Raw genomic sequence first — 18,423 nt, 5'->3', positions numbered from 1 at the left:
TACAGTTAATTAAAATTTATTAGGTGATTTTTAAACTTTAAATTAAAAAAAAATTGAATTCAATAGTATAAAATTAACAGTTTTAAACAGCAATAATATTTCAATTTGTAAATTATAGTACAATAATTATTATGGCCTTAATCAATTAATCAACTGTAACTTAAGGTAATAATAATTTTTGTAGATATAGAACCTCAACTATAGACTATGGTAATAATTTTATATTGTTATGACATTCGATGTCCAATATAAATTTTACTGTCAATTTTTTGTTTTTTGAAACATAAGAAATTGTAAACAACATTATTCTGATTTTCTGTAAAATGCATAATATACAAATTACGAAAAAAAATATACCATCAAATCATTTCACGCATGTTGCTACGTAAGTAATTGCATAATCTAGCAATGGTTTATTGTCATTGATCTAAAATAGTATGCTTATGTATCACTGATTAAGTTTTTTTACGAAATAGATTTGATTAAGCAAAATATTATTTAAGCATAGAAAATTTAATTAAATAAAATATTAAATTAGGTGGCTAACAATTTGTATTAAATTAAAAAATTGATAATATTGTATTAATAATACCACCATGGATAATCAATACTGTGTACATACTTTGTTAATTTTACAATGATGTCCATGATAATACTTCCGTTATAACGTCATAATATATAGGTAGATTAAATTCATTTATTATTTAAATTATTTTGAAAGACGCAAGACTCGACTTACACACATTAGTGGAATTTCTGCCTCATAGAAGTTTTTTAGTTTAAGTCTACTACAATTTCATTTCTGAAGGTCTGCGTGGATCGTTAGAAATGTGAAAGCGAATCAAGTTTGAATTTAATGGATTCTGGTGATCATGTGGTTTTTATGAAATCTTGACTCCCTTAGTTCTGTCGTGTCAAGAACGTTTTCATATTTAATTATTTTAATGGAAGGTATAGTACAAAACGAATACTTGGAGAGACGATTTAGTGTTGGTGTACACGTTATGTTCAACTTTGAATTTTAAGATATAGTTTTGATCTTTCTTTTACTTTTTACATCGTAGTACGTAAATTGTTCCTATTTTTAAGCAATTATGATTTTTTCCCAGGTGTAGTAAGTTTATATTGGAAGAAAAATTAAAAAAACAAAGCAATATTATTTTCCGTATGCTAAGCTATTCGTATGTACTCATAAATGTAACATAAAAAAACACGTCTTTGCTGATTATTTTAAGCGAGTATTGGACGAGGAAAAAATACTTTTATGAAACCTGTAAATAACCACTATAAAATCATGTTAGATATTCTTACGTAATATAAGTTGTATTTGTTATGAATATATTCGACAACGAATGAACTTAATTTGAAGTTTATTTCACAAAAATCATAATTAAGAATATAAAAACTAAAAACATATATTTTTATGTCAACCCATTGGTTGTGGACCACAACTTGTCGTACCTTTGTACTGTCAATCTTATGAGCTATAGGCACATCGACCCTTACTCATACATATTTCCAAGATAATGCATTTCGAAGAATAGCGTATCTATTGGTCTGTATAAATCTAGATCAGGTTGTATGTGTATGGTTCTCTTCAAACGGAATAATTGAATGTCGAACAACAAAACACCTTTCAATTTTGTCTGCGGTGTTTGCGTGACTTAATAATAGTTTTTTCAATGAAATACATGTACTTGAATAAACATTCGATTTAATCATTTCTTAGTAAAAAAAAATGTCAATCATGGTTTACCCTTAGTGCAATTATAATTTAGTTAACGAAATGTATTACGGCACATTCCTATTATGACTATTATTATGAAAATATTTTGATCCAAAAAGTCTTTATTATAGAAAATATAATATTTAAAACACAAATTATCGAAAATCATAATACTCATATTATACACTCTTGCGTATATTAAAATTTTACAATGTAACATTGTTACAAATATAATGTTTTGATAAAATGTGTGGTCAAATATTTAATATATATTTATATAAAAACGAAGACGAAACTCTTAGATCAAGTGATATTTAGAAATCGTTGATGGTATTGATTCATTGTTCGCAAAATTATACTATCATTAGCGAACGATGATATAAACATTCAGTAAAAATTTAAAGTTTTTTCGATTATCATTTTTTAATGAGAAGAAATAATCGATTTTATCGAAAATCGGTTTATCATAAAGCTTGTTGTTTTACTAATAACTTTTTATCAGTTATTCGCAATTATTAAGAAAACTTATCAAATTCCTAAGATATTGTCCAAAATTCTAACTAGAACCTATTTCCTATGTTTTACTTTTTATTTGGCGATGATCAGAGTTATCCTGGTCAAAATCATGTACACTGACTCAAAAAACAGACAGCATGGTAAAACCAACACATACCTTTCTTTTATTAAAACCTTAAATTATGATTTAAAATCGAATGTATTTTTTTGAAATATTATTATATTTTTTTATTATTATAAGTTGAATATGTAATATTCTTATACTGACATAAATATTTTAATTTTGTAAAATATGACCAGTTTATGCATTATTTATCCTTATTTATTTATTCATATTTAAAAAAAAAATGTATTAGGATTTCTTCTTAATGAACCTCATTCCACAATTAATTCGCCTGAAAAAAGAATATCATGGTACGGTTAAAATAGCGATGTGTCTAATATTTTTTACACAAAAATAAGTCAAGTTATATTTATTTAAAATTCTTTTAATTTTTTATTTCGTTGTTATTTACAAAGCAAAAGTATACCTAAAAACTAAAACCGAACAAAGTGGTAGGCCTTTTTGGATTCCATTAGCTTGAATAATTTTGCGCATACTAACTTAAATTGTCTGACCGAACACTGAAAACTGAAAAAAAACTCTTTGATTACACTCTTGTATAGTGTACTTTTATATTTTTTACATTTCCTATTTCATTTATTTTCAACATCCATAACATTAACTTGTCCTACATTTATAGTTCCTGGTTCAAATTTGATTCAATGGTTTAAATTTAAATAACCGAATTAGGGTATTTGTAAACTGTACACTACAAGAAAATAAACCGCAAATTTTAGAAAAATATGTTACAATATGTTATATAAATACTATCGTAGCATTATTATTTTCCTTTTATTTATTTGTCATTACTGATGACTCATCAGTAACAGTTGAAATATAATTTAAATTTATAAATGTCTATGTATAATTGTTAATATTTCGATAACATGTTTGTAAATTATAATAACATAAATGACAAATAGGTAGGCATCCAGTTGTACCATCTAACAGCAGTTCAATTTGGTCAACTTAAATAGGGTCCTAAATAAGTAAAATAAAAATAAGCAGTACTTAAAATACAAATTTATATCTCAGATTATTTAATATTTATTCAAACGTAATTGTATTATGTTGAAAAAAATGCTACATTTGTAATTTTAAATGTTAGTTATTAATTAGTTATTAATTTTCATAATATATTTTGAAGTAATGAAGATGTATGTAATATATTTATACATATAATTAATATATTTAATGGGAAATTATCTGATGATTCGATAAGTATAATTTAAAATAACTAGTAATAAGTTATTAAATTATTTTCTACAGTCGATACAGTTATTACTTGTTTCTTATTCAAAGAAACACAAGTCATAAGCAACGTATTTTTAGGCAATTAATTTTTGAATTTCTAAATAAAGTTTATAGTAAAACCAATGATTTTGAGAATCATTTTTGTGACAGCTATTGAATTCTAAACCACAAATCAAAACATTTTTATTCAAACTACTCGGAGCACTTAATTGAAAGTGGACAGACTCAGACATGGTTCTCTATTAATGATGAAACACAGAAACTCTGAATAAAAAATCCGTACGCGAAATTTTAATATTTAAACACTTAAATTTTACCGACTTCGATTATTGTATAAAGATTTATTATGTATACAGAATCAATAATATAACGAGTTTGTACCAATTAAATTATGAATTACCTCGTATTATACTGCACAAACGTTTTACCGTCTGTAGTAAACCCAATGCTCAGTATAATTTAATAATGAGGTATAATTTAGTATAAGTATTAATGAATATGCCTACACATAGGAAATTCAGGGCAAAGATAAAAACAATAAATAGTTTTCACCTCTTAACATAATAATGCTAAATTGACAGTAAAAGCAAGTAATATTAGAATTACACTACTTTTACGTCATTAGAACTCGTATAAATACGGGTAGAGCATTTGGCATTAATCAAAAGTAGATAGGTAGTTATGATAGACAGTGTTAGACTGGTCATTTTCCCTTTTAAATAAATTATTACACGTCGTGGACATTGTTACAGCCACATTGCCAGGAGTACATAATTCTTTACCCAGAATAAACTGTTCTTTATTTTTGTTTTAACTGTTTGTTATTTTTCTCGTGGTAAATTAATAAAAGCAGTAATTTTTATAAGTGTTAAAATACAAGTATTTATTATTTATTTCACAATCACGCCTCAAAATAACGAACGTGGCTACGTCGTTAAATCATTAATGTGGTATCGATCGTAATATCCCGCACAACGATCACTACACGTCTTATGAACAAGATGACATAGTCTATTTAAATTTAATATCCACGATTTCATATTTTTATTTATTTATTTCATTGTATTTGAGTGTGTTCTATAGTTCTAATATTCTGTTACAATCAATTATATTTATTTAATTTTAGTGTTATATAACTTTCATTACTAGTCTTGCGTAGAAATGTAATTTTAATTAATTATTCAGACCATAAGTCTACGACAATTTACTAACATAAAATTATTTAAATCTTCGGATATTCTTCTCAATTATGCTTTATCCTAAAATATTGTATTTACAGCACTATACTCGTATTGTTTAGACATGATCACCATTTGAACATTTCAACTCGTAGTTATTTAATTTGATCAATATACAAAATAATTTATTAGACTCTCTTTATTAAAATTTAGTAGAGTTAAACTTTCAACACATAAATTATGTATAGAAGAAAAAAAAAGTAACATGCACGTTTTGCATTAGGTAAGTTTTTAGCCTTATACGCGTATATTCATTTATACGACCAATAATTCAATATTTAGTTTAAATATATATTTTTATTAAATAACTTTTAAAACAATGAATAAATAATAATGCGTATTTCAAAACAAACTACTTAATTTCTACAAAAAAAAAAAAAAAAAAGTATAGCAATATATAAATTGTTTAACTAATAGAAGTAATTTAGACATGATATGAATAAAAATATAAAAGTACATTTTTGAAACTTTTTTAGTCTTGAGCACGAATTTTTATTATTTTTTCGGTTTTTAAAGTACAATAAATGCATCCTTTTACAAAAAATAGAGAATTATTATGTTTAAACGCATTTTAAACAAAGCACAAACAAACAAAATTATTTTTTGAAACCTAATATAATTCATGCACTAAAAAAACATTTACGTTTTGGTAAAATAGTATCTAATTACATTATTTATGAATCAATTTTCAATCGACTCAAGTTTAATCGATTAGAAGTCCTATACGACGCCAATCAAGAAATATATGATTAAATTATACCAAAGAACTAAAAGTGGAATACATTGTTCATTGGTTTGGAAAGCTTACCTTTCTTTTTTCTAGAAAATATTATCGAACATTTTTATGTAATCAAAATATTGAGTAATGTGTGCTCAAGGTACTTATTTATAACTTAAATATTAGAGTAGCGAATTAAAAAGATTGATTAGCGTAAATATCTTTTGTAGGTATGCTTATTGTCAATAGTATTTAAACATGAAATATGCTGTTTTTGTTAACTATCATAGCCTCGCTATAAGGTACTATCTGCACATTTTGCAATGAACAAAAAATTATACATAATTAAAAAATGTGTAAATTATTTTAATTTTTAACGTGCTATCACGAAAAATTTGTGAAACATATATTTTCGTAATTAAATCATTAGTAGTACCAAAAACAGAATGGGAAAAAAATATCGAAACCATTTGTTTTTAACTTTTAGATGTTTTCCAATAAATTTAAATTAAATTCTGAAAAGTGTTTCTCTCAGAAGGCCCGGTGATTTCGTACTTCAAAGGTTCTACATCGCAGTTATTAAATATTAACCTGGCTGAATTTTGAAACGATTTCAAGAGTAAATACGTCTAATTCATATGCGATTCAATTTAATCGCAGTTGACAGTTATGTCACTAGCTGACTTGTGTCGACTTGCCGATCCCGGTGACTTGTTTCCTGCACCGGTGTCCTGGTAGTCTGCACTTCAACGGCACGTGCAGCAATCGCACAACGCCTAGAACAACATTATGACGACCGTTAGAAAGCTCAGCATGCACAGGAATATCGTTAAAATCGTCGTCCGAGCGGGTCCTGCGAAATTGTCGTCACACAATCCGCAACCGTCCATCGTCGACGAACGGCGTCGCGAGACCACGCCACTCCGGACCAGCGGTCGGATACTGCACACGTGTTTTTGAGATATTAAATTGATAAGATGTACTACGTTTTGCATAAATATAAACCCTTCTTTCAGACATTTTTTGTCATTTATGATATTAATAGGTTTTTTTTTTACAATTAATAAAAATTAATTTATCTTTATCAAAATTTGATAGTGTTTGATTTAATGTGTTAGATGTTTTATTCGGATGATAAGCGAGAGATAAATTGTTAATGTGTATAGTTTTAGGATCGAAACATTTCATCGGTGCTCTATGAAATGAAAGTAACCACCTGATTCGCAAAAAAAAAAAATTGTTTTTGAATTTTTATCTGGCAACAATATAGCATAATATTTTATGTGTTTATGGCACCTATTTACTTTGAGTGTTTAAGAAGCGGATTAAAAAGATCGATTAATGAGAATCTCTTAGCTGCTTCAAGTGCCTGCTGTAATGATACTAAAGTGTGTAATATGCTCATTGTTTTTAATAATCTATGATAGTACATTAGTGGATTACAATTTTTTTTTTCCGTTTGAACAGCTGTTTGAACAGTTGACGATTAAATGAGTTTTCGAGTTATTTATTACGGCAGTAGAAACAGAAAAAAGTAAAAATATTGTTGCTAAATGGCTTTCTAAAATTTGCTTTTAATTAAACAACAGCACGCTATTTATAATAATAAATTATATTTATATTCGTTTTAAGGAAGAAGATTAAAACATTTAGCCGAATAATGTACGGCATAATGTAAAATGTCACTGTTATGTATCCGTTAGTTATTTTAATACTCGTATAACAAATTTCACACGACTATTACTAATAAGTTAGAACTGGATTAAATGATTATTTCAAAACAACTGTAGTAAGCGTGAACAATTATAGTAAATAATAATAAAATAATTTTAGTTAATAATTAATTTAATAATTAAAGCCGAAATCGGGCAAACCTCATAAATGCCTGGACAAAACGCGAACTGCCCACAATCCTTGGGTAAAATGTCATATTTCGACTTTTGACCAGGCAAACCTAGTTATGACTAACCTCATTTAGGCAAAACCCCCAAAATCGTATACTGATTTTTATCGTAAAGGCAAAACCGTAGAATCTTAAATACATTCGCTAACATTAAATATAAATAATTATAAAATAAATATTATTGTACAAATATAATTGAATAAACTTAATTAATACATTTAAACCTCACTTGGGCCAAACTGTAGCGTTTTAAATAACTTCACTAATATTAAGTACAAAAGAAATAATAATCATAAAATATTATACAGATATAATTAAATACACTTAAGTAATAATAAAAAAATAATATTTTTGTTTATTGCTTCACATATTAGAACCATGAAATTTAGAACTACACAAAATATTTTATTGTTTAAACTTGCATCGTCTCATAGTGCACTTAGTTTTGCAAGAACAAAAAATTAACCCTTGTCCTTCAGTTAATGAATTTTGAATACTAGCAGTCCTCAGTGGTATTTCGATATTCGGTACATCATTGCTACTAGTAAATTATTCCTTACATTGAAATATTTAGTTTCTGGCATAAAGTGATGACTAAATTCCATTTTTGGTTTCTATTTTATAGAATTCATCAACAGTAACACTTAGTATAACACCTAACACATTATTTGCATTGACTTTTCCTCTATCAACACAAGGCATTGGAATTTTCACTGTCGTTTCGACATCCGAGGTGGAAATTGATTTTCACTCATTAATTTCATTTTTTTTGCTTGCGCCACTTATCCATCAGTAACCTTTTTCCGTGGTCTTTTAAAATTTTGTTTTTGTTCAGATAGTTTAAATACAATTTTTTCATTTTCATTTAAAACCTCCATTTCATTTTCATTTTCATTTTCTACAAATTGTAGTATTTGTAGTCATTTACATTGTTTATTATATCATTAGGTAAAAATAACATTTTTAATCCAAAACTAACTTTTTTTTTTCCAAACATAGCTTCATATAGAGATTGTTTGATGCCAGTATAATAATAACCAGCATGATAAGCACTATTTTTGGAAAATTGACAAAATTTCAATCCACTTTCACTCCACTTTCTAGATTGATTTTCTTCCATCCAAGCATAAATGATTTTCTCGATATCTTTGTTAGCTCACTCAACACTCCCCTGGCTTTGCGAATGACGTGGCTTCCCGTGTACTATTTTTAAATTATCCTACATTAAAACTAAATTATTCATAATATGATTAACAAATTCTCTATCATTGTCTAATTGTAGTATGCAAATATACAAAAAATATCTATAAGATTGTATTCAACTTCGCTTGCAGTTTTTGTTTTTAAAGGTCTTAAAGAAAAAAACTTAATAAAATGGTTTTGGTAAACCAAGATAAATTTAAAATCACCATTTTTATTACTTTGCATATCTATCAGATCAACTTGTGCACGAGAATTAAAAGTTTTAGATAAAATTGGTTTTATTACTATACCTTTTTTGGGATGAGCGTGTTTTTTATTACATATTTCAAATAACTGTAAATATAATAAAATTATATCCCTGGTAATATTTTTGTATTTTTGTTTTATTGAATGCTCCATTCGGTTTCGACCACCATGACCACAATTTATATGATCCATGTACAATATATCGAACATTTTATTGCATTTTACAAAATAAATAATTTCACCATTGGTTTTACTTGGTAGAACTATTAACTTTTTAGTCTGAGTACATCAAATCTATTTAGTTTCCTGTATTCGCTCGTTATTTTCTTTGAATTGACCTTCGCTTGTTCTACCTCTTTTATGAGTTCATCGTATATTATATCACTTATTAGAGCACTACTTTCACTTTTTGTAATTTTACTAAGTTTTAATTCAAATTTAGTTTTAAAATCAGACACACACATTTCGTTAGCCATCGCTAAAGACGTACTAATATAGGCTCACAAAAATACGAACTACAGTACAATATTGTACCGTTTAGGTAAGGTGTATTTTGTGAACCACATGTCTGTGCAACACGTGTGCTTATCTTTCGGTTACGTTTTATAGCTTCCGATAGCACATTAGGCTTATCGACGTCTAACAGGTAATATGATTTAATTATTATATAACCTTAATCACCATGTAATTTCAAAATGAATAACAATACAATGGGCAATACGCCCAAAAATCTATAACCAACAGTGGCGGTGCGTTTTAAGTATTTGTGTAATCTATGTATAAATAATATACTGTTGTCAGCTATTTTTACTAATATATATATATATGTATGTGTGTATAATATTATGTCCCTCGTGGTGTGAATACGTATGATTCAATGAAAATATATTCTGAGCTATTTTCGAATTTAGCGATAACGACGGACGACGACATCGTAAAACGATTGAGACGGTCGAATGACAGTCTCAATTCTAATAGATTGGAGGTAAATAAAAGTTCGGGGGGAACCATTATCGACAATGGTTACTGTACGGAGCCCGGAAAACTAGTCTCTGACACGTTATTCATTGCGTGTATTTGTGTAGTAGGTTATCTTGTATATTAGATCTTGTAGCGTTTTTTATTTAATATTGAAATAATGGAATCAAAACATTGTACATTAGATGAATTATTGTTGTGGAAAGGGATATCTCGGCATGTCGCACAGCAATAAAAAAAGGAGAAAAATAATAACTCTAGTGATAAAAAAAAAAAAGAGACCAAAGGTGCAGTATGTCATATGATGTATTTAACAATGGTATTATTAATATTATAAAAATAATGATGAGTCCGATACAAACGTTGTGTGCAGCGTTTTATAGCAATATCGGGGTTTTGTTTGGTTCAAAATGTAGGCAAACATCTCACGAGTTACTCGGAAATAACTTTTAAATCGTTGTTCTTCATCAACAAGGTGGTTCATATATCAACATTTTGAAAATACCTTCGTTTTCTCGTCTATTATAAATCTTAACGACTTTCTTTCTTAAATTCCAATGTTCGTGGATCATATATTCTTTATATTCGCCATCGATTATTACATGTCGAAGAATAAGCAGTGAAATTATTTTCTTTTTTCTTTCAAGATGATTCATTGCAATTACAAAATGATTAATAACAATATAATTATTTCAAATACACTACACACTAATCACACTTTTAGTAGTCAACTGATCTGTTCAACGCGCCACAATTAAGTTTTATAGGAAAACACTTTTACACCGCGTAACACACAAGTAACGATAATGGTATATGCAGATGATATTATGATAGTAGCTGAATCCGAAGCAAACCTAAAAACGACAACAACAGATCTAATAGAAAAAAGTAAAGATATGGGATTAGTAATCAATGAAAATAAGATAAAATACATGATATTATCACGCAGAATTTACAACCAAATAGAATTAGTATTAGGACAAATGAGATTTTAAAGAGTAGAAACTTTTAAATACCTTGGAGTAGTACTAGACACAACCAATTATGGACACAATGAAATACAAAGAAGAATAACTAGCTAATAGATGTTTTGGAATGCTAAGACCACTCTTTAAATCTTGAATCCTCTCAAAAAAAGTAGAAAATAACAATGTATAAAGTACTTTTCAGTCCTATTGCTTTGCACGCATGCGAGGTATGGCCCTCAACAAAAACAGATTAAAAAAAGCTAGCAAAATTCGAAAGGAAAGTACTAAGACAAATATTTGGCCCTAAAAATAATGAGGAAACCAATGAATTTGAACGTAGAACTAATGATGACCTATACGAACTATACAACCAACTGTAAAGAACTCAACGCTGTGTGCTTTTTTGTTGAAATTCCTTAGCTAGTTTTATTATACATTAACTAAACAAATAGTTTACAAGAAAAAAATGTATTGTACATAAAAAAAAAATACATATATTTATAATTTTATATCAGATAATTAGATCTAGAAATATATAGCAATATACTGGTCAGTTCTAATATCCACGAGATGGTGTGTGCGATTGTCCCGTGATACACGACTGGTATATGACTGGTTGCGGTATGTTGTTAATGTACTGCTGTCGTTCGGCGCGGACGGCTAAATAGTGATCGGCGTAGACGGCAAATAAGGGTACGTACGGTGGGTGGTCGGCGGACGGCGTGGTATGCTACAGTCGTTATTCCACGCTATGCACTAACATCTACTAAACTTCAGAATATGGTGCCAGAAGCGGATGTTAGTACAAAGTGTTTTCACGGGTGAAAGCAGTGACCAATGAGTTGTTTCCGTGGTAGTCGGAAGACGATGCTGATGCTGAACGGTGAACAGCGGCGCTATTATCTGTATGTTCGTGTTATCCGTACCGATACAGCACCGCTGTTCATTGAGCACGCCTTTACTTATTTATCTGGTTTACCTTATGATTTCGTGTACAATGGTTGGTGTGCGATGTAAGTTGATGTGAACGTTATGTCTAAGGGACTTAACGTTTGACGGATACGTTTTTGATACGTCCGTAAACTTGGTATTCGGTGGCTGTTGTGATGGCTTGGTCCGATTGCGCCATCTTTCGGTGATTCGGATAGCGTTGTGTGCAGCGTTGGTCCGTGTTGACCTTTGTACGGCGATCGCCTTAGTCGGTCGACGTCGTTGAAACTGGTGTCGGTTATTATTATTATTATAATTAACTAGATGTCGGTAGTGGTGTGACCTTTACATAGTAAAGTTCTACAACGTAGAACTAGTGATGATCTATACGAACTATACAACCAACCGGACATAGTAGCAGTAATGAAGAGCAAAGGAATCGGATGAGCAGAACATGTCTGGCGTGCTGAAGGAAAAATATTAAATAAAATAACTTCAATAAACTGTTGTATATCGACACCGATATACTACTTTATTAACAGATATGATTATAACGTACGCGGTGGGAACTATCCAATGCGTACAACGCCGATCGACATGACTAGCCAGTCGACGTTATGGTTTCATGATAAATATACGTCTTTATTATCATAAGAATTCATATTGTTTATTCCTATAAGTAGGATACAACAGAAACCAAACAAAAAAAGACCCCTCGTCTGACCGAGACAACAATGGAATGGCCGAGTACATCAAGACCTAGGGTCGACCCATAGTAAAAAAAAATAGTAACTAACGTTTAGGAACTTCAATTAATTGTAACTTATAGTCTGTAGATAATTAAATATAATTAATAGAATTTAGTGTAATATTATATGCGGTCTACTGTCTACGATTATGACTTATGGCTTGAGTTTATGATTTAGCACTTATCGCACGTATCACTATGATTTACAAATATTTCGACTAGAATCATGGAACAAGTTAATAGGTTTATCGTCTATGGCTAGAATAGTTCTTTATAATGGACAATGATGCTTATTCTTTATAATTTCTTTTCTATGATCGATGCCAACCGGCAACCACCTACCAATAACCATGTTACTTGTGTGGCCATGCTCCATCGTTTTATTATTGTTTTCTACCATTTATCAATTATCACTGATTTTTTTTTTTTATATACCATTTGTATTTTACTTTTTTATACACGACGTATAATACGCCTGTATAATACAATATTATACAATTTACATCACTGCCTCTACCATTTCCCATTCACAAATATCACACTCAACAACACCCACATTAAATAATACAGATAACAACATAAACTTTGCATTCGCCGCCGCTACGGAAAAGACCCGAGCCGAGGACAGACAATAATTTTTATAAACGGTATACCTCAAAAAGAATATTTATTAGCAATGGAAAAATAGTCCAACCCAAAAACATAATATTTGTCTCGAGAATATCGAAGAACCGTTTTTGTATATTTCTATCCAGCTAACAAATATTAGATAACCTAATTCAAACAACTCAATCTATAAACATTAATTACCAGATTATATAAATAAAAAGATTCATTATTTCCAACATATGCCCGTCTATAACAAAACAAGCAATCGTAGATACTTTAAGAAATATGGGTATAACTCCCATATCCAAAATTAACGACCTCAAAGCTGGCATAAATGTAGAAGGTTACGAACACATTAAGAGTTTCCGCCGTCAAATTTTCCTCAACCACGAAGATATTTCTAAGCTCCCGAGCTCGCTATTAATTAATATAAATGAAAATTAATTTAGAATATTCTTCACCAATGACAAAATTACCTGCTTTCTCTGCAAATCCATCAGACACACAACATCCAACTGCATTAAAAACATTGAAAATAAATTGGAAAACGATGACCCACTCACCATAAGTGAAAAAAACACAACCGAAGAAACCACCATAAAACAAATTGTAGGAGTCCCCCCCCTCCAACAACACCTAACGTAGAGCACAACTAGATCAATCAACTGTGGATTGGTCCAAAGAAATTGAACTTCCTTCGCCAACTCATAACACATTCGACGAAACTCTTAATTTTCTACCAATCGAAACATATAAAAGACCTCTTTCTGACTCTTCATTACTGAAACCCCCTGTTTCACTAAATATTTCAACTTCACCAACAACTACTCCAGACAAAGGAAAAGTCACAAACAAAATCAAAGTATGGTCGCATTCTAATTCAGCAAATAGACAAGAAAAAAACCCTGATGAAGAACTTAAACCAGTTATGGAGTTTTTCACGAACAATGAGTCCCTACCCATTACATTCCTTCAATTCAAACACATCCTCAATAATTTCACTTATAAATCATTGAATATTTATTTTTTAACTGAAGATGTAAAAATCGACATACCATCACTAATGGACCTGTTAAACCAAATTCGTAAAATAGCAAATGACAGATCATTCAAAACGCGTCTAACAAAGTTATCGAATCTCATTTTCCAAGGACTACCACCCCAATAAAACATGTCCCTAAACAAAACTCTCAAAAAAAAAAAAAAAAAACCAAACACATATTCAACAATGCATCAACCCTTACTCAATTACCTTTAAAATAATTTTATCATGGAATCTATCATTCAATGGAATATTAATGACCTACTAAAACACTACACTGACATCTATCGAGCCAAATCGTCCATCAAACCTATTACTTTTTGTTTCCGAAAAACAAACCTAAAACCCAACACTACCTTCCCAATATGCGAATTCAAAGGTTTTTTTCAAAAATCACCTAACAAATCTCCGAGCAAGTGGAGGCATTGCCATTTACGTCAATAACCTGATCAAAATCAAACAAGTCCCTATTAAATTACCCCTTAAAGATATAGCAGTTTCTATACTTCCAAAAAACCTAATATGTAACGATTTCATAGAAACCAATAAGTTGACTTTCTCGTTGAGTGCGAGTTTTTTCAGATATCTTAACATTAAACAGTCATAACCGACTATATATAGTCGCTATGTTCTCCCATATTATATTATGATGTATTTTTCTAGGCTTAAATTTTAATTAAACGACTTTTGGTTTTCATTTGATACAATATTACTTTTCAATCTAAATTAATTCCGTAAAATGATACAACCGAAACAATGGGCGAGTAAAAACTAAAATTACGCACTTCACCCACTCTTCACTGAACTTCATGGAGACAATTTATCGTTTCTGCTACGAATGAAACATTGAAAAATTAAAGTTCATATCCACACCCTTGCCCTGATAAACAAACATTTCGCTTCTTCATATATCAATTCCAGAATCGAAATTCTTACAATCGTTACACGTTGAAAAATGGCATTATCAACATACATAATTAAATTATTATTCATTTAAATTATTTTTGTATTTTTAAACATTTAAAACATAACTCTCAAATTATTTAAAAAAATCTAACTAAGAAGAAAACACTATAAGATACAGAATTATATAACCCAAAACTTTATATAATAAATAAATAACTAAATAAACTAAATATAACTAAATATAAAAAACTAAATATATAAATAACTTTATATATAATGCATAAAAATATTTTATGCATTTTTTCATTAGAATTTACACAAATTCTAAAACAATACCAATTACATATTTAAGTATTTTAAAAACTAATTTAACCACATAAATTCAAAGTTGTAAATATTTAGTATTTAAAAATATTTGAACAATTTTTATTTTACAAATAAATGAGGCAGAGATAAAATCTTCGAGATAATGTTCACCAGTTACCATACTGCAATTATAAATATTACATGACTGACTGTAAATTAAAATGTACCAAAACTGAAACGCGTTTTGTGCGTTAATGCATACCTACATAAATAATTGAAATAAAGTTTTAGAAAAATTGCTTTTTTTTATCTGAAATAATACATGTCTCGAAGCCGTTATCATCTCCCGACTGCCGTTCAACTTCAAACTATAACAACTCAATTTTATACTAAAAAAATAATGTTATTGTTCCAGGCAAATCGACTGGTGTAGTAACCAATACTAGAATCACACACGCAACGCCTTCAGCACTATACGCACATTCGCCTAGTCGATATTGGGAAGATGACGGGAAAGTACCCATACCGTCGAGAAAATCTTGTAAGGACATCGCTAGACAGTTGGTCGAGGATGATCCAGGTCGACATATAAACGTGAGTGTTTCCTTTTCACGTTAAATGCTATCTACGACCGATCAGAGACGACGATGCATGACACATTGCAGTTCTTATCAACAGCGTATAATTATAAATGATGAGTGACTTAAGTTTATGACCACAGTGAAACGAGATTTCCCGTGAAAAATAAATTGCCAGGCACAATAATTTACCAAACTATTGCGTAAATCAACAAAAAAAATGTTTTTTTTTAGTTTACTAAAACAACAGCCTAACAGTTCCTCAATTGCAAAGGTTTGGACCAAAAATACATAACATTAATTCGTCCTAATTCTATATAAACATGAAATGAATAAGTATCCTATGAGAAGGTACAACCGTTATTTATCTATCATTTATACAACCACATGGCTTTGTTGATATTGTTAAATACATTACATTAGTAGGTAAGTATTTTCTGCTTTTAAATTTTATTGATGTTCATTTAACAAATACAAAAATAACGATAAATACTAGATATTTTTACATATGTAAATATCAGATATTTCTTAAAAAAAATATTTAACTATTTTATAGCTATATAAAATATTTGAAGAGTATTTATTAAGAAAAAATATAAACAAAGATACGAATATAACTACTAATGACAACATACGATTTTAAATTCAAGATACTATGAATGGGGATCGACGAATTTCCCAATAGTTTTCTTAATAATTTCTAAAAATTAAAAATTATATAAAACTAGATAGGCACCGGTTTTCGATAAAATTAATTTTTTGATTCATCATAACTCAAAAAGTAATAACCAAAGAGACTTCAAATTTTCATTAAATGTTTATATCATTGTTCGATATACATAGATGCAAATAAGGAATTTCAATGGGGGGGGGGGGGGGTGCTTCAGCCCTACAATTTTCAAACAAAAATTATAAGTTGAGGTTTTGTCCCCATACCTTTAAATCATCCAAAATAATCATTAAATTAATATTATTAATTATATTATATAATATATTATAATTATTAATTATTTTATAACTGTAATGTTGCAAGATAAAAGCTTAATTAAATTAAAAGACCACAATCATATAAAATAATCAATTTATATGATATAAAACGATAATAAATCCAGAGGACTAAATTCATATAAGGTGGGCCCTCCCCAATCTCTACCTTATTCGCGCCTATGTAGATACAGATTATTTAATTTTTAATTTTTTTTTTTTTTAGCTGTTTTTAGAAAATTTAATTTTTTTAGTTTTTTTTTTTTTTTGGCTTTTTTCGAAAATTTCCATTAAATAATAAAAGTAAGAAGAAATAAGTCTTGAAAATATAATACTAAGTTTTCAAACATAATAATTGCTGATTAGAAAAAAAAATTGAGCTTGATTTCATAAAAATTTTGTACTAGCGTTTGAATATTCAATTATGATGAAACGATAAAATCACAAAAACCTAGTATATTACCCGGTCATTATTTTAAAGTTTAAGGACAATATTGAATTATAATTCAAAAAAAAATTCTAAGAAAACTTGGATAGTTAGGATTTATGTTAAAAGTACTACAAGGGTCTTTGTGTTCAGAAAAACTGTCTGAGTAAATAGTTGTATGATTTTTCATTTCATTTCAATGTAGTTCTAGTATATTTTCGTAAAAAATAAAAATGCAATAGTTGAATCAGTTATTTTTGTATAAAAAATTTATTTTACACCATTTAAAAAGCGAATATTTGTATTGTTTTAACCGAAAAAAATAATCTATAACAAGAAAACGTTCTACTTAGTTATAACAAGTGATAGGAAAATTCCCAAGAATATATTTTTGGGAATTTCCTTGGTGAAATTCCCGGGAATATTCCCAACACCGGGTATGTCACGGGAATATTATATGTTTTTAAATATTAATCATAGGTTTCAGTTATAAATTAAACTTATGGTTTTAAATGATCCAAATTACAGTTTTTTACTGATATTATTACAGTTTAGATTTTTATTCTTTTAAAAAAGTTATTAAGTAACTATAATTTAATTTTTTAATTAAAATCTGTACAATGATCACAAAATAAATGATCAAACTTTTATTTTTATATGTTAAAAAATAAAAATAAACATAATTAAATACTGAAGAACTTTTATTTATACATATAATGAAGAATATTTATTTATATATAACTATAGGTACTTCAGTATCTTTATTAATAAAAATAAAAACATGCAGTACTCTTAAATCTTAATTAGTACTTTTATAATAACAATATTATGAACTTATGATAAAAAAAATACAACAATTAATAAAGTATCCAAACTACTACTTTGTATTTAAATAGATTTTAAAAATAAACATAACTACTAAATAACATTTTACTTATACATGTACTGAATAAAATAAAAATATAACTAGACTTCAGTCTCTTTGCTTAAATAACTTTAAAATAAAAGTAAAACAATATCTTTAATTAATACTTTTATAA

General features: G+C 28.5%; 1 protein-coding gene across 3 annotated transcripts in view; it reads left to right on the top strand.

The window, feature by feature from the left end:
- LOC112693451 (alkaline phosphatase-like) overlaps positions 1–18,423 on the top strand; it is a 326,574-nt gene that overhangs the window by 210,624 nt on the left and 97,527 nt on the right. For all 3 annotated transcript variants that reach the window (XR_003149478.1, XM_025568541.1, XM_025568542.1), the window contains one exon: positions 15,810–15,988. Coding sequence is in view for 2 of the 3 variants with exons in the window: in XM_025568541.1 (XP_025424326.1) it covers positions 15,810–15,988 (179 nt within the window). In the remaining variant the exon portion in view is untranslated. The remainder of the gene's footprint in view (positions 1–15,809; positions 15,989–18,423) is intronic.

Source organism: Sipha flava, unplaced genomic scaffold, assembly GCF_003268045.1.
Source record: "Sipha flava isolate LNK unplaced genomic scaffold, YSA_version1 87_pilon_pilon, whole genome shotgun sequence".
Taxonomy (NCBI): Eukaryota; Metazoa; Arthropoda; class Insecta; order Hemiptera; family Aphididae; genus Sipha; species Sipha flava.
This window is presented reverse-complemented; position numbering and strand designations above follow the sequence as displayed.